Genomic DNA, 22,624 nt, shown 5'->3' with positions numbered 1-22,624 from the left:
GAAATTTGTAGATTTTATCGGTGTCTTGATATTTTCCTCAAAATTATCTATACAGATGGACCTGGATCATCCATATATTATTACTGCCACAGACCACGAGTTATAACGAAATTGAAGGAGATCTGTTTCCAGAAATCATCTGTACAGCGGACTGTAGACCTGACTGTACGTTTGTCTGGACACGACCGGACAACACCAACTTTACTGTGTCACCAGTGTTGTCACTGGGACATCTGGACAGATCAGAACACGGGACATACAGATGTACTGCTAGGAATGTTGTCGGGGAGGCGATTAAAGTTAACAGTATAACTGTTCAATGTAAGTATTATATTGGGACAGACATTAGGCGATATACAAGGTATACACACAACGTGTAATTGTAAAGCCGATTGTTGTATAATGAACATCTTATACGAATATAAACGAATTTCTGTGATACCATTTAATTTCAGGTGAGCCACGGCCACATCCGACAATGCACCAAAACCAAATGATCGACTTGTTACAATCAGACACTCTTGTGTTACATGCTATGTTTACATCTTTCCCAGCGCCATCTTTTACGTGGACATTTCACTCTTCCAAATCTGAACATGTGCAGCAACTAGCCAATGGGACGGACGGCGTGCTGATACAATATACATTTGATACAGATAATATATCAGCGAGGTCAGTAGTGACTCGCCAACATATTGAAGAAGAATGGTTTGGAACGTACAACGTCACAGCTACGAACCATCTCGGTAGCGCTGACTTGAGTTTTAAGGTTCGTGAAATAAGTAAGTTTGTTTTTGTTTTCCATCGGTGCTTGAGTTTGATGTTATTGATATTAATACCTTAAATGTTACCGTTAATATTTAAGGTAAACAATGGAAACATATTGTTTTATTCGTTTCTTTTCATTGTATTCGATAAATTTGATCAGTTACCCCGTATGACCCCCTGATCACAGATCAAAATTTTTACTTTGCATAGTGCGTTTAATAGCATGGCATGTTGGGATGAAATTCCGGTCATGATGCATCAAAATTGCCGCCTTCTCGATTTTCATTAGAATATGAAATGCCGTAATAAAATTGACATTTGCTAACCGAATTTTTTGGAAAATTATGTATAAAAATGACCACAATAGAGTATCATATATAATGCTGGCAAAATTATCCAAGATATGTAGAAATATGTTTGCAGTACACTGTAGATGAAAAAAATGAGCTAAAAAAATGGTATTGTTGTTGTTGGTGCTTCAGGATACCCAGGCATTCCGACAAACTTAATGGCTATCTGTACCGAGCCCAATACGGCTGAAGTATCTTGGATCGGAGGAGGGGACACACAGTACTACCAGGTTTTATTTAGTGAGGACAGATTTCTGAATTCAAGACACGTATCTCCATCGGTGATACCAAACAAAGCCGATGGGAGTGACGCTAACAGTGTAAATATAGATCTGACTGGTGGACGCGTTTATTTGTTTAAAATCAAAGCTTATAATTCGTACGGAAACACAACATCTGCGGATAACGTGGGTTGCTCTGTTCGCGAAGGTGGGTAATGGACAGAAACATAACAGAAAGAATTGGTTACAATTAACCAAATGCAGAATCGTGGCACGTAACTGTGTTTTTTGGCCTAATATCTCATTGTGTGTAGGTGTGTTAGTCTGTCAATAAATGAGCATGATTCTTATCCCTATCCAAAAACTACAATCATTAGAAATATGAAATCCAAATAACTAAACTTGTTGTGAAACATTTTCTATTAAAAATAAAATTGGAGTTATCCCCCTTTAATTAGTAATTATTAATTTTATTATCACTATACTGTTACTAATTCAATTTATTTGTATATATAAATATATGTATTAATGAATTGCAGAATGAATTCATGTTTATACTTTGAAATATGATTTGAAGAGGACTTAAATAGGCGTAGCCTGATGTCCAATCCTATTGATGTACATAATATCAATAAAATATTGTTGAATTTGTGTAGGCTAAATGACAAAAAAATCATCAAAGTCAAAATACTATAGGAACGTCATACACCTCATACAACAGAAAAGAAGAGGGGGACAGACCATGAAATTATTTTGAATAAACAACAACCATGTTTTCATTGCTTTTAATCAGTAATTGACCTAAACATTAAATCTAGTTTTAAATGGTTTACGACTTGTCTGATAGGCAATAGAGCATGTAAAATCTATAATCTTGAGGGTATTGTTTTATTTATCATTTCTTCATATCGCTTATCCAAATGTATTAACATTTCAAAATCAATAATACAGTCGAACCTGTCTATAAAACCAATCCGAATGCCAATAAAAAGTGGTATCATTTTACAAATGCAATTATTCTGAATATACAGCTTATTTTTTTTTTTATTTCTTATCATACACTTTATGTTCATCGGTGCAGTTTTTACGCTAAGGCTCTAGTCTTTCATCACCCTTACAGAAATATAAGGCCTCTGGTACACAGTTGCAACAATATTGCAGCAATATAGCAGCAATATTGCTGCAATACATACTTTTCGTATGCAAATGAGTTTGCCGCACGCACTTGCCGCACCATAGCTGCACACACTTGCCGCACCATAGCAGCACACACTTGCCGCAATAAAGCCGCACATAGTTGCAGCAATATTGCTGCAATACATACTTTTCATATGCAAATGAGTTTGCCGCACACACTTGCCGCACCATAGCTGCACACACTTGCCTCACCAAAGCCGCACATAGTTGTGGCACCATAGCCGTTAGCTTCCTGGTTTAAATTTAAATAAGTACAAAGGTATAAATAGAAAAGTTTGAAAAATCACAAGAGTTATTCTTTTGATTCTTGGTACATACATTATGCAATGACCTTTTGAATTCATTAGGTGATAAAATTAGTCTTGAAAAATCTTGAAAAAGAATTACCTTTTCAGCATCAGATGAAAATTATTGTTCCAGGACACATGAAGTAAATAAAGCTATAGATACATGTACATTTAAGTGTTTGTGACATAAAATGACTATAAACCAATAAAAACAATTATATTGTTTAAATTTCACCAACAAACCTTATCAAATCCAAAACACTATCAGACTACATCCACTTGTAACTTATCATACATCCAATGGAAGATGTTTCTATTCTATTGGGCCCTGTTCCTCTGTCCTTCATACACCACAACCTCTCGAATCAATGTTTGAATTGAAGGTCAACTGATTTTAACCTTTGCAAAGGATTATGGGAGTACCCATAATTCTTTGTTATACTGCCGCAATATAGCAGCAATATTGCCGCAATATTGCCGCAACCTTCCTAATGTTTTCTGTGTAGGATGCTTCTAGTACATTTTGCGGCACTATTCCTGCACACAGGTTTTTAAAGAAAAGTTTCTTGCACGAAAGCCGCAATATTGCCGCAATATAGCTGCAACAAAGTATTAGTGCGGCAATAGTGCCAGAACGGTGCGGCTAGCCGCACTAACCTGCTCAATTGCTGGAGTAACTTGCTGCACACAGATCAGTGTGTCGCAATATAGCAGCTATATTGCAGCAATATTGCTGCACACTTAAGCTTTCTGTAAGGGCACTACCGTTTTCATTTATTAAAACTGCTAACTGTGTATTTACGTGGTATCAAAAGGTGATAGCCAAGTACGGCCAAATATAAATAGGGCATGTTGATATTTAATTACTTAAAATTACAAATGTCATACTATGAGTGTACAAATCAAGGTGTAACTTTTTACTATGATATAGAATGTTCCTGTGGCACCGACAGTATGTTTATAGCGGGGATAATTCTGATGGTTGTCAGCTTACTGGTCGGAGTTGTCATCGTGATTTACGTACGTAAGTAAACACTGCCTTATAATCACAGCACAATGACTATACAAGTAAAGTAGACTTATGTTTATAAGTAGAACATAGAACGTAGAAATATCATTTTTATTTCTTTTTAGCAATTGGATAATGATTAATGATTCCGTTTAATCATCCAATTGCATCAGTATCAAATCTTAAAATTGTTTATACAGATAAATGTTTGAAACAATACAAGCATGCTTTAATATGATATTATGAATTATACATACATTTCTGTACACGGTTGTTCTAATGATTGTTATTCCTACTAATAAGATTTATACCTTCATTTTATACATAAATGCTACGATATCGAAATAACAAAATTAGCGATCTACTTCTGATTGTTTTGTTTCGGATATACTTTGTCTTTCTTTTAATAAGTCTATACGTTTATATCAATCTATTGATTTCGAAGGACACAGAAAAATCTGCTGTTTGTAAGTATAAACAATTGGTACTCTTTCTCTGGCTTTCATAGCTTGTACTTTATTTAACAAACAACGCAATCGACTTATCCTGAAAAACGCATAAAATAATATTTACATTTGTATTTTTATAAGTAAATCATCTGATTTAAGAAACATTAAACAGTTTTCACCTTTAGCATTTTAAATTGTCAAGCTCAACATATTTTAAATATTATGTTTTGTTTGTAATCGATGTGTCGTTATAATCTACCAGAGCTCCTCCTGCATATAGACTTTTTTAACAAAACAAAAAAACTGCAGTTTTCTGGGCTAATCTCAATAATGCCCCTAAAAGCAATAAAGGTTCTTTTAAACAGATGGAAGTAACAAGTGTTATTACATGTATTTGTAATCAGGACAATATTGTAAACTAAAGCAGGTTTAGATGTGATTTGGATTTGAAGAGAGAAAAATGCACGGTATAATTACCAGCTATTCAATATCCGACTTCTCTTCCATTCAGCCCTACGGCTCACTGGTTAATTTATAATCACGCACCAAAGATATTGACAAAAATTTAAAATCATAAGAATAATCGATATTTTAATGCAACTTAAAAATATATCAAATCCTCAACTTTGTAAAATATTGTACGATTTTCATTTCGTATTTCAAGTAAAAAAATCATGATGCCATAACGTTGTAAATAATTAAAACGCCAATATATTGTCTGATTTATTTATCATTTCCAGCAGTGAACAACATACAAACCATGACAAATACCAAGACATACAGCTTTCAGATCAAGGTAAATATCATTATTGTATGCCAGCTACCTTGATGTTCCTATTCATATATTGATGACCTAATGTGTTTGATAACAATAATAAGTCTTTTGTGGAAGGTGAGTATTTATTTTTATTTATTTTTCATGTTAGTAACAGATGTGGTACGTCGACACACTAGCGAGGGGTAAGTATATATACCCCTACTCATTTTAAAGACTTTTTGCCTCCATTGGAATTGATATCAGAAAAATGTCGTATATACAGACACTGCCATAACATTAAATATATCACAAAGTGAATGAACGATTTGAAGGAAAAAACTAACTCTTTTATTGAAAAAGAAGAAAATTTATATATACTAGGTTGATCAATATAATATAAGTGTTAAATCATATGATAATGAAATAAGATATAGCAGGTTACAACTATATTCTTAAGTGAATCTAAAGCATGCGTTATGTACATTTATTGTTGTTAGTTCTTTATAAAATATTAAATAACCTATCAATCAATGCTAAATGTATCTATTGTAATTTGTTGAATACAAAGAAGTGACTTTCTGTTGAAATAAATATTATATTCTACCAAGATCGTTCTACCAGGATCTAGACGCCAGTAAGGTTGCCAAGCCGTCAGTGTACTCTGAAATTGCAGGACACCATCAGGGTAAGAAAAAGAAACCGAGTGAAAACGTGTATGAAATCAGTTAATCATGAACTACTGACGTGTACGCGCACTGTTCATTAAAAAGTGATTTGCTACAGTGGTCAACCTTGTGACAGTCTCAAACGAGCCAAGACACAAGAGTACAGCGCATTAACTACTAATTATTATTAATTCCATGGATTTTATTTTAATATCGACACTAAAATCAAATCAGAAGAACAAAGATGTGTTACGTTTGTTCACTATGAAACAAACCTTCAATTTGCCATATTTTGGCGACAGAGGGATGCTGGATATCGTTAGAAGTAACGTCATGAAACACGACTTTATCCAATGATTCCTTACTATTTATAATACATAAATTTCAGTGGTATTTGCATAGAATAATTTACATAAAATGTATAAACTTTTTTATAATGCGAGTTTGACGCTATGCAATGAAATGTACTATCACGCACAATCTGTCCAGGGCCATCACAATTATGCAAGTGACAAAAATTTAAAACACGTACATTAGTTCCGTAACAGCCGAGATCAAATTATCAGTCGTACATATTACAATTTGTGTGTGTATAATCATGCAATTATTATCAACAGATTTAAATGTCCAACTTGGGACAATGACGTCTATCCTAGCTAGACTACTATATTCTGTCTTCTTGTTGGAATAAATAGTACAGATACTCTAATCCGTCCACTGTACTGCGACCAATCACGATATTCACTTTCTATTATTGTCTATATTTTCAGTTAACGAAAACAGAAATGATGAAGATTTGAGGTATGAATAGTATAAAACAAAATCATTTGACATCAATCGATCACTCCAAACAATTGTTTGTATCTTTACATAGTTATTTCGAATCGTATATTAACTCATGTTAAGTCCAATTTCGTACTTTTCTATATCATTGAAACTTTCGATTGTATTTAAATCATGATTTTAGTATTAACAACGGGCGTTGTTTTCTATAACGAGGTGTGATACCAACAGAATACCTATTTTGATTACTAACTTTGTGATGATATGCACATAATCCATATCGCTTTTTTTACTGAGTGGTCGCCAAAATAGGAAACAAAAACTAATTCAGATATACTGTGTTCAGTAACTATTCTAATTCGTAATATATTTCATTGTAATTGTTTATTTTTCAAAGTATTTTCTGCATATAAATAATACAAAAATTAAACAAATAATTCTCAAATCATTAATCATTATTCAATATGATCTTATCATCATCATCATGTCATCATCAATATTAATTTGTAATGCTTTTTTAAAAATATTATATTCAAAATGTATGCACATATTGTGAATTATTGTTTTTCTGAACAGAGGTCATGGGGAAGTTGAGAGTTTTTCTAATCTGAATCACTATGAAGAACTTCAGAGCAGCATATCTGGTTAGTATATAAGCGCAGGCGGAAATAATCACTCGATAAGATTTCTTACCACTGATAAAAGCTTCCATTATATACATCCCAAATAAAACTCGATGCAAATACATGTTACCTTACAAACTGTTTTCACCATTACTGTTATTTTAAGGACTCTGTCATATTAGATGATATTACCTTATATACCAGTCTTCTACCCAAAAGGGAAACAATGAGTCTATATTTGATTTATTACTCCACCGTCGCGCTCATTAGAAGATCAAAATAAGTTATCTAATAAATAATAATTTATTCCTCAAAAATGATAAAAATAGTAGTCTGTGATACGTTGTGGTATATGTGAAGATACAGAAATGGATATTGTTATAATATTTTTTAAACAAGGAAGATGTTATTTGAAATTCAAAATATTCTACATTGTTGTTGTTGCCTGGTGTACAAAGCATCTACCACTATTTATTCTGTTTATCAGGAAACCACGGGGCATATATAATACCGCGATAGCTGGTGATGACTGACGTAGGTATAACACCAGGACATCCATTGTGTAGGGGCCTAATGTATACAAAAAAGTGTCAGAGTGCTATATCTGTTAAAAGCAAACTGTGTTCGTAAACATCCATGTTTTTTTTAAATGTCATTTCAAATCATGTTTCATTTACGACTTTTTATGGAACAGTTATATACAATATATCTGATTTGTTGACAATGCATATTAAGTAAAATAAGTTAAAAATGAAGTATTTCACTGTATGCAATGGATTTGGCAAAATTCTAATATCTTATTTCAAATTATCTCACCTTTTGGTCTTTTGGCATGGTTTTGAAATATTATGTATGTTCATAGAATAGTTCTGATACTGATTTGGTAAAATATATATAAAAAAAGAAATAATTGAAAAGAAATCATGAACATAACTTTTGAAAGGTTATACACAACATGTATGAGGTTAACGTATATATAGATTAGAAGTAATTTTCAAAATGTGATGAAATAAGTTCTTTTAATTGAGATATATATCACCGATAGGCATACTGAATAAAGAAATAATATACTTGTTATTAGTAGGACCTGACCTGTAGGAATGTAATTGGATGATACTTTGTAGTTTTTATGTACATGCCTGAACAACTAGATAAATATCAGCATACATGTATGCTACGTATGACATTTGAACTCCACCAGAATAATCATAGTTTCACAGTTATTGCATGTAATGGCAACATTTGACAAAGCTGCATAACATGTGATAATGTTACTATAGTGTTGTCATTGTATTTTATATTACATAATTATACTTTATGACATACTTGATCTGATATGAAAATTGCCCACTGTGTAAATAAAGAATTAATGATCGAGTTGTAGAGCGAGAGAATTACGTATGTCTGTAAGTGTACATGTTTTATAAGCCAAAAGAATTTGTACTTATAGTTCGTTAGAATCCATTTTAATATTAAGTTTATACGGGAACATTTCGTTAAACATACAATTATAAAACAGGTATGTAACTAGTAAAAAGGAAGTCAGATAACGTAATACGCTTTAATATTTAATACGATAAGATTTCCAGATACCTGATACATATCTGTTAATGAAATATATTGCTGTGCATTCTAATAAAATATAGATCACCACTGCGTCATTTTGTTTCTTTTTTATCATCAAAGATACAGCGTAACATATAGATTTCTGAAAATTATGATATAATCACAGTGTCTTTATAGCAGCTGGGTACTAGGTTACACGCTTGCAACGCCAATTAAAGTAATAAATACATAGACGACAAAACAGATCTATTTATAGCTGGGTATTGGATTATAAACGGCCGACAAGGAAGTGATTTTAACGCTCATGTTTCTAAACACAGTACATACAAAATGTTAATACAGCGAAGTATCATTGGCATTAAATTACAGGTACTATCACCATTCATCAAAGAGGTTTTGTTCTACATGACTATCGTGTTATGGAAATTTACAGGTAGGATCCCATTAGCATTGATACGAAATAATACACATATGTGTCATATGCATTCTATATACCTCTCAGTTTAGTGGCAGAGAGGTGTTATGTGTAATGTTCTTACGATAGATTCCTTTTCCCGGCCTAAATTATACCGATACAACAATATATACACTGACTGATAACAATACAACATGTGTAGCTCATATAATTCAACTCCCGGCAGGAATGCAAATAAACATAACCATGTCAAAGTACATGTACAAGGGAACCAACTCGTGCACGTATGATCAAAATGCAGTTACTGTTCAGCAAATCTAAGAATTGTTAACATTTTCCCTTTTTCTGAAAGACCCACTAGCTTTCCGAAACAAAACAAAAAAAATGAATATGCCCTTAAAAAACGATATTAAGGTAGACAAACATATAACGATAGCCTAGCTACGATGTGTTTACAATACCGAACAAAATGCATTTTTCATGTGTGATAATTTCCACATTCCAATTTTAAAAATGAGAAGCTGTTTGGGAAAGGTAATGGGCCTTTTAAAGACTTTCTATCTCTTTTTCCATTTAAGTCCTGTATTTAATTTTAACAAAGATTAAGTATATGTAGGTAAATAAAACCATACTATTTCCTATATGATGATTTCGTCATGATATGATATCATTAATTACTCAGGTTATTAGTGACCAAATATGGAAACATACTGGATCTAAATAAAACTTGTATAAGGAAAGACCAACAAACTATCAACTTGTTTAACGAATTGATCCCGTTGGAGGTCCATTGAAATAAATAAATTGAAATAAATGCAAAATATTATACCATTTAAGGACTCAAATACCTTGTTGAGGTCTCTGATTGTCTAATAATACTACAATATTTTTTAACGATTTCTTATTTGTTTTGTACGTACCATCAGCGTTAAATTTAATTATTCTGTTGCTGGTGACTTTGTAAGGAGGATATCTTTTTTCGTAAAAATAGAATAAGATACTGTATTCTCATGATTCCTGACTAAGGCTGAATGAGAAAGGATACTCGATTGTTCCTGGATAAATAACAGATAGTGGTTTTATAACAAATCCATCACTATGAGTACGAAAAAACACTGTACTATGATAGATATGTTCCATAGAACCCCGTCCGGCTAGGTTAAAGGCTAGCAGCTTAACCACTACACCACCCGTTCCTCTCTACAAATCTAGAAAAAATACAATGGTAATTAGGTTGAGATTTTTTTCTGAACATAAATGAAGAAAAATAACTATAAAACAATGTATTGCTGGGTTTATAGGAATAATGTGTATGAAATGGTCCCCAATACTTGTGTGTTCTGTGTTACTGAAGGGAAATCTTAATATCCAGATGCTGTAACCCTGACGGGATCGTCTGAGTACGTTGTCCTCGGGACTGAGTTTACACTGACGTGTGATGTACCAGAGGAGGTGGCACTTGTCATGTTTTACCGCCGTCCTGACATCACTTCTCCAGTAGGTAGTATACAAGTAGGTGGTGGTCAATGTTACAACACCATAGCCAGCGCTGTCCTCTGTACAGTGGATGTGTGTTCCTGTGTAACGTCTGGAGGTAACCTTGGTACAGTGTTCCGGTGGAGCATACAGCCACAGGCGGGAGACCAGGGATCTGTGTGGTTCTGTAGACGTACCAACCTTAACCTACCTAACCAAATACTGGACAGTGATGGCTATACACTCAACCTGGCAGGTAGGAGCGTGTTGACAAACATTAAGTGGTTCGTGGTTAGAAAACATTTAGGTACATTTTGAAAAAAGTCAGTTTTAGCTGCATGAACCGTATGATGTATTTGGAGAACAAGGTTCGTAATAAGAAGACATGCGTATGATTAGCATGCAATTTAATTGATTTTTTAAATGAATTGGAAAGTGCAAAATTACATGAAAAACATTAAAATGCAGCTCTAATTAATTTAATGCGCCATGGTATATCCGAAAACTCATTTAATTTGATCACGTAAAGTCATTCAAGTTTGTAGTTAATGTGTGTACCATAACCAAAACCTGCAGCAAAATTATGTAGTATTTGCGCTTTTCTGGTATACATTCTCTCAACAATGACACATCTAAGAAACAGAATGTACGTGTTTCAAATAGCAAGAGATACACGATAGCATAGGAGTTTTTTTAAATTGTACCTAATACATATTTTAGGGAAAAAATATATATATATATAAAAAAAATTATAGAAAATAATATAGGCAGGTTTAGCGGACTAATAAGCCAAAGACGTCTTCATTAGAAAGTTGTTCTTTTCACTTTGGGAAGGAGCAGAACGGCGCAATATGAACTCGGCAAGACATTTCCTATATTAATAAATTTCTTTAGAATGGTTATAATAGCAACAACAGCTGTAAACACAGAGATCTGAGAAATAGTTAAAGTTTTATATAAATTTAAACCCCCCAGAGTGCCTATTGATCAGTTTTAGACGATTTAGGGGTCTACATAAATCGGTAAATTTCATACTCTATATAGTACTATTTACGTAATGGATGGAAAACTCCACAAAACAAAAATTCTACCCCACCTAGTTTTGGCTGCTAAAAAATCACATTCCTAGTCCGTCTTCACCAAAACGGTTACTACCGTTGAAAAGAGCGATGAATTTCTTTTCAAAACCCATCCTACACAACTATACAAAGATCCATTACTTCTAGGAAAAAATCCAAGTAAAGTGATAAACGTCACTCTAAAGCTGTGCAATGTTGAAGATATACTATCAATACTTTATCATACAGTTAAGTATTTTATCTCGGTAGTCACGAAATTAAGATTCCAAATATAGTCGCCTTTTACTATCATACAGTGAGGCAGCGGACACAATTTTTAACATCCTGCCTTCGGTTCAATTAGCTCATAAAACAAGGTAATTTGTATTCTAATATTTAAATAATTAGGACATAAACAAACGAATATGCGACTGTTGACAACCGTTGACATTTGACCTCTGAGCCCATAAATAGCATGGCATGCAATATGCAGCTGACCCAATGGTGTCTTCATGTAAACTATTTTACTTATATGTGACTAGCCGTAAAACGGCCCAAAGTCATACCCCTCCTTTCAAAAACAGTATTTTAAAATGAAAAAAATGACACAAACCATACAAAGTTCCCCGGGGTTTTATACATATAACGCCATAAAAAATCTTCGTATTTAAAAATTAGATATGTGATTTTAGACATGATTCAAACAACTTTTTTTCAGACGGCCCGGTACCTCCATAGCCCTGACCCCGCCGGACACTACCTACACTAAGACGGAGGGTGACACGTTACCGGACATCACCTGTACAGCGGACTGTAGACCTGGCTGTACCTTTGTCTGGACACGACCGGACAACACCAACTTTACTGTGTCACACCCGTGTTGTCACTGGGACAACTTGACAGATCAGAACACGGGACGTACAGATGTACTGCTAGCAATGATGTCGGCGAGTCAAGTATTACAAAAAGTATAATAATACAATGTGAGTAATGTGTGATTTATTTTGATTGTAAAATTGTTTATACTCATTAATAAACTCTGGATTATTTCAACGCCAGTATTCATTTATAAGAACTGATGCAAATATCTTTCAAATATTTTCAAACGTTTTAGAAGTTAAATTACGTTAACAAATATACACATACTTGATATACATTAACGCGTGCGCGTCAAAATAACGTTCAAATAAAACAAGAACGTCAAATTCGTTGACAACGTAATATAGCGAACACACAACGGCAATTTCAATATTTTTTAATATACATCTACTTTATTTACATTACAATATGTAAAAGTCACTTTGTTACATTTACTAGCTTCCTACTTTTTTCAAAAAATATTGCTGAGCTGTGCGTCGCCTTGGAAAATAGGCTAGTCTCGGGAAATAAGAAGATTGCTATATTCCAAAACCCCATACTTTAACTGTATGAAAAATCTTCTTTTTTTTTAATTTTAACATTATTCCTACAATATTTTTTAGACGGCTCCCGTACCTCCCTAGCCCTATCCCCGCCGAACACTACCTGCACCAGGACATAGGGTGACACGTTACCGGACATCACCTGTACAGTGGACTGTAGACCTGACTGTACCTTTGTCTGGACACGACCGGACAACACCAACTTCACTGTGTCACCTGTGTTGTCACTGGGACAACTAGACAGATCAGAACACGGACGTACAGATGTACCGGTAGGAATGTTGTTCGAGAGGCGACTAGGTCTAATTAGTGTGATTGTTCAATGTAAGTATGATATTGGGTAAATGTAAATGTCTTATTATAGTGATTCCATTTAATTTCAGGTGAGACCACAACCACATCAAATACTGCACCGAAACCAAACGATGGATTTACAGCAATCCGAAAACCTTGTTTTGCCAAGCTACGTTTTACTGCGGTCCCGGCACCATCGTTTACATGGACTTTTCAGTCATCCAAATCTGTTAATGTCCAGCAATTAGTTCAATGGGACGAGATGACCGTTATGATACAAAAACACGTTTGGACACAGATAAATAATATCTCAGCGAGGTCAGTAGTGACTCGGTCCAGGACATATTGAGGGAGATTGGTTTGAGAATGTACAAGGTGACAGGTCCAACCAAACGACATTTGGTACCGAAAGAATATTAAGGTTTACATTTCGGGAAAAAAAGTAAGTTCGCTTTTTGGAGGTTTGAGAAAAAGCATTAATATTTAAATGAAATATAACCGAAATAAGTTAACAAAGGATTATAAATCTAATGATGAACGCTACGTTGCTCATTGTTAACGTGTTTTTAAACAATTAATTACGGAAAGTTAAAGTTATATTTCTTACTAAATACATCGCGGCTGCCTTAGGTGTTAGGAGTAAATTGCTGATGTTATGGCAGTAGTGTATGCTGTAGATGGAGAAGCATACTGCAGAAGAATTAATTTACACATTAACTACACAAGTGACGGGTTATAACATGTGTGAAACATACATTATGGTATGGCAGGAACCCAGGACTCCCCGCGATATCCTTGGCAGCTTGTACTAAGCCTAATTCTGCTGAAGTATCTTGGATTGGAGGAGGGGACACACAGTACTATCAGATTATGTTCAGTGATGACAGATTTCTGAACTCAAAAGAGGTTTACCCATCGACGATACCAAGCCAGGCAGATAGAAGTGGCGGGTATAGTCTAATAATAGAAAATCTCGTCACAGGACAAGCTTAACTTCTTTAAAGTTACAGCCTACAACTCATATGGAAACACGACATCTACTGAAACTGTGGGTTGTGTTGTGCGGGAAGGTAAGTTCATGGGGAAAGGAGCATAATTATATATGTATATAATAAACGATTACGTATTAATAAAGGTAATAAATGTTTACATGTGAACAGAAAATGGATACTATAAAACACGACGGGCTAACATATAGGAATTTAAATTATAAGACATTCCAGAAAGATTAAAAAAAGCATGTTTGATAATCTTCTAATAAGTCCAAGAAGACAATCACATTTTTTTTCCTTTTTGATCTCTCTTTTTATCACGCACAGAAAATAATTGCGGCGGTGTGTTTGTCACGGGAGTAGTCCTTGCAGTCGTCGGAGTAATATCACTTGTAATAAGTGTTGGTCTTGTGATTTTCGTCACAAGTAAGTAAATTTTCCACATTTACATTAATGAGTTAAGGAAGTGAGTTTTTTTATAAAAAAGAAAACGCAACATGTATACAAAGTTGATCAGTGATAAAGATATATGTGTATTTGTCTTACAGGAAAAAGACTGGTATGTTGTAGGTAAGTATATAACATTCCTTTAAACTAAATGTTTTCGCATGAAAATTAAGCTGCATAACTTTTTAAAATGTTGAATAAATTCGACATTAAATATCACTTTTAATGCTAAATGAGTATACGACATGTTGCAGATGATTCCCACTATTTGTTTATTGGGCTATTCATATTTACCTGGTCAAGCTAGCAACACTGATGTTTTGAATGTTTTTTCCAGCCCTGACCAGATTCCGAAACCAGACAAGTATCAAGACATACAACTTTCAGAACAAGGTAATGTTGATGTCACAAACGGAGACTATTGTTTGGGATATTTTCAGTAAATGTAGACTTTGAAGGCATTTTAAATTATGTGATACATGTCTTACAGTTTTAATTGTGTCGTAGTAAGTGTACTCATATTTACTGAACTTGTAAATTTTATGATTCATTAGAATGGGAGTATCGTTTTTTTATCATTATGATATTGTATTTATTATGTATGCAATAGTATGTTTTCGAATATTGTGTTTGATTTATTGTTTTATCAATTACAGATGACGTCCGTCAAAGCAATGCTGATAGGTAAGTATTGGTACATCATTTATTGTAAGGAATACGTTAGAATACATATTATGGTTCATTTTTATATAAATGTATTAAGTAATTATACATCTATGCTAGAAATACATTGTTTCGAGCCATATACGTGTATAATATAGGGGACGAAAAGGATCTCTTCATGGCCCCATTATTTTCTGAAGTCAGTAGAAAATCATTTATAGTTCATGCTTCATTTGAACAGTAAAAACTGTTTTTATGAAACTATAAAATCTACTTTGAGCTGTCTTTATGTAAATTATAGAGTGAAAACGCTCCATCAGAATGTGTAAACAACTGGATTGATATATTCATTCACGTTCAAATCTCAACAATTTGAGTACCAGTCGGAGCAATGGAATTACTCATATTTAAATGCCATGTTAAATCGTTCAGACCTTAACACACAAATGACATTTAGGAAATTAAAGAGAAACCTTTTGATACCGGTACTCTCATCCTATCATAAAAAAGGTAATTCGGCGTGTCAAAAATACGCAATAACACTAAAAAACAATTTATTGATTAGATTGGGGTCATATATCGGCATGAATTAGTATTTATATTGTGATATTTCTATGATGTTCAACTTGAATAACAACTGATACACAATTATCCCCATTCATTCATATCACAAACGTATGTTTAAATTTTGAGATTACTTTTAATATTTAATTTGTTTTCACGGCACCAATCTGTCAGTGGAAACATTTCTGTTTTCATTTAGTGTCATTTTCACTAAAAGGACATAATATAGACGCGATGATTGCTACACGTCCTCATTATAGTTCTTATAATACCAAGCATATTAACCTCTGAACGTATAATTACATATTTTATTTATTTGCATTATTTCTATTCATACCATTCATGGACTTGATACACATGCAATAAGCGTCAAATTATAGGAAAAAATAGTCAAAATGGCCAGTTTCCATTGAAATACTTGAGGTAGGAAAGATTTTAATACAACTTATAATTGTTTGTTTGTAAATTGTGTAACACTGTTATTACCTTCATTAAGATCCCCGTATCAACACCTAGACACCAGTAAGGTTGCCAAGCCGTCCGTGTACTCTGAAATTGGAGGACAGCAGCAGGGTAAGTAAATGTAGGGCAAATCGATAGTCCTGTGGCTTAAATAGAAACGGAGATTTGTGGAGAAATGGCTGTTATCAATATGCTGTATTCGAAATAATAGTAGTACTAAGCAGATGTAGGTAGGTAAAGTGAATATTTTCATTTGTCCTATAATATGTTTCATATGTACGTGTAGGTAAAATGTCATCTATCCTTGATATTACTTGGCTGTAAATTGGTGAACAAAAATATTGCATTTGAAGCGATTGTATTTAGCTGATGTAGTTCACTTTATAATTGCAGGTTCCGAAAATGACAACGACGGAAATGGCGGGTATGCAAAATATTATGTGATACTTTCTATTTAAAATCTGTATAATGATTTATAGCTTTATGCCCAAACAAATACTCTGTGGAAGTCTAAAATGGCTGCATAATGCGCTGGACGTCATGTTGTTTGCTTGCTGAGATTTTTACATATATAAAGAGTCGGAATCGTTTAAGTTCAGGTTTCTCATATTCCTCGTTTTATATCACTTTGCATGATGGAATTATTCCCCATTTAATAATATTATCCGGTCACATTATACTAACAACGGATGAAGCAATTGTCTCGCTCCATTTATAGTTAGCTCTATACAAGGACGGAAACTACCTTTTTACGGACTATGGTGTGACTCGGCAAGTGGATAGAATATAGAAGTTTCCCTTTCAAGATACATGATTCAAGAGTGTTTATTTAACTTACTATATTGAGTAACAAAACAGCATTAGCTCTGTAGAGCTATTATTGCGACAAACAGAGTAAGAAAACAAATAAATGAATACTAGTATATCACAATATTGCTAATCAAAAGATACAAAACACTTAGAGAGTGTAGTGTACATATCTGATAATATAACAAAGTGTAAAATTTGATAGAATATAACTAATTTAGTGTGAACTAAAAGGGATAGACTTTGTAGTCAGTTTTATGTAAATATTGAAGCTATAAAGTATTAAGTACAATATGCTGCACAATAGTATAAAAATACATTTTAATATTTAAACATACGTACACGAAGGATTCATCATCTAAAAGATAACAAAATCATAAAAGGTGAATCACATAGTATAATAGCAAAAATAAAAAGAGGAATGGAAAAGGTAAACTACAACAGAGGGGAGAGAACTCAAGTCAAAATGAATAAAACAACAATGATTATCTCCCTTGCAAGCAATGCGGAAAAAGGAAGGAATGAAAGGCCAGGGCCAGGACAAGTGATTGGGCAGCCCCTACCTACGAGACTTGTCCTGGCGTAAGAGGGTACGAAAATACAGGGAAATATAGGGACTGTAGATAGCATATAACGCTCTGTTCATATGACTATTGAATTGAATTACTATAAAGGGAAACAGTGGGGTAACCGCTACGATAGTACAGAAGCCTGTTAGGGTCACATTGAAAAAAAAAACCCAAAAAACATTACGTCGTTATAACGACTTAGTATGGCGTAATAACGACATAGTATCTCGTCATAACGACTAAATTTTGTCGTTATAATGACTTAGTACCTCGTAATAACGACTGTTTCTTCTCAAAGAATATTACATGTTTTCTAGGTTCTAAATCATAATATTAAGTTACATTTGCGGTCTTTTGAGTTGGCTGAACGATGATCTATTAAAAATCGAAAATTCTACACAAGTTGTCGACCTTGATCGTATTATCCCCATCTAATCCATATACTTATATGATTACCAAATAAAATACCTGAGTATCGCCCGAACCACCAAACATTATATCGGTAATGAAGGAAAAAAACCCTCTAATATTACAGTAGTCAAGTTTAAAGTGCATACTCATGTTTTTCATTCCGTACATTTATATCACCAGGCCTTACGAGTCACTGGAAGGGCGATCTAACCCAAACCATTATGAAGAACTCCAGAGTAAACCTTCCGGTAGGTAATTAAACAAATTGATTGTTACTCATTTAAAAGTGGTATGATATATATAATACAAAAATACAAAAGTGTCAGACAATATCGTTATGTTAACGGAAACAAAAAAGTAAAAGTAGAAAAACAATGTCTTATTGGAAATATAGACTTTTTTTCTTACATGATGTAAACCTGTTTTATATGTTGTCAGGTAACAGCGAGACCTACATCAATACCATCACGCCTGGCGATTGTTGACATGGATACAGCACTACGGACAGCCATATAACTGCTTCATCCGTCAGGGGATAGTGAGAGGCAGCTATTTTAGTCCTTAAGTGGATGAAGTTTCCTACTTTTAATAATAACACACTCTTCAACATGGAAAAATAAATAAACAATAATGATATAATCCCATCTGGAATTGTTTGATCGAATGTTGTCAGCACAACGTTTACATCTCTTTGATACAATACCAAACTTATTTTGCGATTCGTTTACTAACATGTATTTGTAAATATCTACCTATTTTACCTATTTCAGCATATTGCATATAAATATATATATGTATTCATCACCATCCAATGGTTTATATAGGAAATTAAGCGGTCCTTATGAGTAATTAGTAATAAGTATCGCTGTAATCTGCAAATTATTTGCTACATACCTGTTCAGTTTGATCAATGATAAAATCGTTTTCTTTCCACTATACACATCCGGTGATACCAATTCATGCCAGTAAACATGTTTTATCTAGAGTTGCACAAAAGATGCATATTGTGCAACATATAAGGGACAGCGTCGATGTCGGATATTTATTGCGTTTGTATATTTTGATGAAAATCTATCTCGGGTACAGATAAAGCGTACCCGAAAAACAGGTACGTACTTAATCGTCCTGCAATTATTATTTTACTTTTTTTACCGAAGAATAATTTTGAACTAGTTTTGTGATTTTGTGTGAAAATGAACTTCACTGATTTGTAACTTATAGTACCAACTACAGTCAAACCTCGATGATTCGAACTCTGATGAATCAATTTCTCGCTTTTTGCTTTTTGCTTGGTCCCGAATTTCTTCACTATATAACATTACTAACAAACCCATGTATGAATCGGAATGGTAAACAGCGAATCACATAGTAAGTAATTTATATTCAAACGTGTTAAATTCTAAACTTCGGCATAAATACTGGAGCAAATCGATTATTCTAAATTTAAATATTTTTGTAAGAGTTGTAGCGCTTTCGGTTCCTTCTTTTTTAGTTTAGCTTTTTACTGCGTTTTTTCGTTTTTATATTCAATCTGTAATATTAACCACCACTTCAATAGTCACTACATGTACACATGTACATGGTTTAGGCCTAGTACACGTAAGTCTTGTTTATAATATATTGCTTACGATAATAATACACGTGATTAATTCTATAACTTCGTTTTTATTTTGTTTGTGGTAAATACAATGATTATACATTTTACGGAACGGAGACGATATGTACACAACTACCACAGTTGGTTTCATGGTAAAAAACATCGATCAAATTCTAACCATGAATAATTCGAAGTATCGAAGTTTTTCTGTCGGTCCCTTGAACTTCGATACATCGAGGTTTGACTGTAGTTTATCGAATGCTGCTAATCTTACATATGAAATAAATGTTATTGTCACTGACTTTAAATGCGTCATAAATATGTCGTTTTGATTTTTCTTCTCTATAATCTAAACATTAGCGAATTAAAGCTAACAATGTAAGTTAAAAAGTCATACTTTTTAAGATTCTATAAATTTATGATGAAGTATAGTTTTTACAAAATTCGTTCTGAGACAACCCGTATTGATGGCAATGTTGTGTCAAAGAAATGAAGCCATTTTGTCTGCTTGTTGACATCACTGCGACCAAACTCCGGTATATATAGAGGGGCCATGTTGACCGAGTGGTTAAGATGTCCCGACATATTACAACAATCCTTCGACCTTTGGCACGCGAGTCCGAATCCCATTTACAACACAACCCCTGTACATAGCACAGAGAATCGACGCACCTGCAATCCTTCTTAACATACATGTAACTGACTCGGATACACCTGCCTTAATATTGCAGATATCGTATTAACAAACTGTATATAGTATAACTTGTCTAAACCGAACCCTGTATAAACCGGAAACTTGTCCACCGATTAATTTGTTTGGTCCCGGAAAATTTCTTAATAAACTATTTTACCCAAAACCTGCATAATCCGGAACCTGTCTACTCTGAAAACCGGAACTGTCTAGGTAATGTTACTATACCTTTCTTTGTACAATTAACTTGGGCAAACCGGCAGCATTTTTTCAACAACATGGGACTGTACCAGTATACTAAGGGTTAGATAGTGACAACTTTTCATTTTTCATTCGACGGTTTTGTTACATGTATATTGTATTTGTGAATACTTTTTCACGGTCAATTCTAACAATAAAACATACACATAACTTCTGAGAGTTCATTTGAATGTATCACACCGAGAGAAATGGATCGTACATGTACACCTCAGAAACCAAGAAAACGTAGGATGGGAATTCTGTGTTCTACCATGTACATATGTGAGAATAAATGTTTGTGCTGTAGTAAAAAAAATATTCTGATGATTTCCATGTGAACAAATTGTGATTTGGGTATATCCTCTATAAACCAGACACCTGTATAAACCGAACGCCTGTATAAACCGAACAATTAGACTGGTCCCATTCACATCCGGTTTAGACAAGTTATCCTGTATAAACATTGTTCTATTCTCATCTTTGTACAACGTTTCAATGGCATCATAGAAATAGTATTGTCGGCTAGATCCCAAACATGTCCAATGTTAGATAATAAACACTTAAAAAAACTTCAAAATTCATCAAAAGCGTCGTTTTGGAATTGAGTACGCTACCTATCAAGGAAATTTTGTAAATAGACGAGGTATCACGAATTTCACTGCGAGTAATTCGTCCAAACGTTTTTTATCCCATCGACATTCGCTGCCCGACAATTAAATCGTGTATTAGAAATAAGAAACACAAATCACACTCTTCACCACATAGTACTACATCTTGCCGAAAGAATAACTGTATTTATAACCAAATCTTTAAAATATTTTCACTTAATTGAAACTTTCATTATTTAACTGTTATGTTTATAGTTTGCAATTTCAGCTTATTAGCTTTAGATATCATTAAACATTCATTAACATCAAACAAATTTTGCAATAATCTTTAGTTGTTAGTTGGCTCATTTTTTTTTAAACATGATTAAGGCCTCCGACTTAAGTCTAACACAAGGGATCTAAATATCAGGTTTATATTTCTTGTCATTTTGTTTTTGTAATAAACCAAAACAAGTGTAATGATATATGAGATTTCAAATAAAATTAAAAACAATTGTTAATATGTTTGCTACTAATTTTGATAAAGGTAGATAAATAATTATCGGTGTGCTCCAAAATTAAGGAATCTATTATGTTCCATTATTCATGTATATAATACATTTTGATAATAGTTTATAAAATATCGAATATGTTAAAAATGTTAAGACACTAATGCGGCGTTTTTATGCCAGTATTACTTAGCATAACGTAAACATGACCACGGCGGCATTAACGTGTTTTATGTCCCAACAGGTACATTGTATAGTGAAGTAACGGAAATTACCCTGTTCTATTTATAGTCGGGTACCGGTATACATATGTGCATGCACATATATAGGTAAGAACAACAAACAAGGAAGTTCTTAAGTGGCATACAAAAATGACAACAAACTATAATGGATTTGGTTTAAAGATACAAATAATGCGCCTTACTAGTTAGAGATGTTTGGTTCTGTATATTCATCACTCTATGGATATTTGTATCGTCAACAGGTTTGCTTTTATATTTGTATTATACAAAAACGATAAAATAACCTCTTTCAGATATACAGTACAACCGATTAAGCCGATGAGCGCCATATGAATTATACAGTCTATTTGGTTACTTTGTAAAAATAGTGGTTTCTCCCCTATACGATTAATTGTATTTTAAGGTAATTAATACAAACATTTCGTTATAAAACAAATGTGATTCCACATTTATGTCAAAATCATAACACAAGGGAAATAACTCTGACGTAAATTTATTACATTC

At 33.4% G+C, this 22,624-nt stretch overlaps 1 protein-coding gene across 1 annotated transcript; it reads left to right on the top strand.

Moving 5' to 3' along the window:
- The first annotated feature begins 191 nt into the window (after nt 1-191).
- Nucleotides 192-21,477, top strand: LOC138312397 (uncharacterized). The gene is given in 26 exon segments (XM_069253286.1): nt 192-321; nt 456-782; nt 1,251-1,547; nt 3,755-3,847; nt 4,278-4,299; nt 5,022-5,077; nt 5,208-5,241; nt 5,647-5,723; nt 6,474-6,504; nt 7,063-7,130; nt 7,597-7,627; nt 8,996-9,108; nt 10,463-10,822; nt 12,363-12,542; nt 13,196-13,369; nt 13,429-13,657; nt 14,110-14,326; nt 14,328-14,409; nt 14,659-14,757; nt 14,880-14,901; nt 15,116-15,171; nt 15,435-15,462; nt 16,502-16,578; nt 16,861-16,891; nt 18,435-18,502; nt 18,693-21,477. Coding segments are annotated over 25 exon segments (2,796 nt in total). The 5' UTR covers nt 192-321; nt 456-478; the 3' UTR covers nt 18,740-21,477.
- Nucleotides 21,478-22,624: the final 1,147 nt, after the last annotated feature.

The sequence above is a fragment of the Argopecten irradians genome, unplaced genomic scaffold (assembly GCF_041381155.1).
Source record: "Argopecten irradians isolate NY unplaced genomic scaffold, Ai_NY scaffold_0303, whole genome shotgun sequence".
NCBI classification, from domain to species: Eukaryota; Metazoa; Mollusca; class Bivalvia; order Pectinida; family Pectinidae; genus Argopecten; species Argopecten irradians.
The sequence above is the reverse complement of the archived record's forward strand: the minus strand, read 5'-3'. Positions and strand labels throughout refer to the sequence as shown.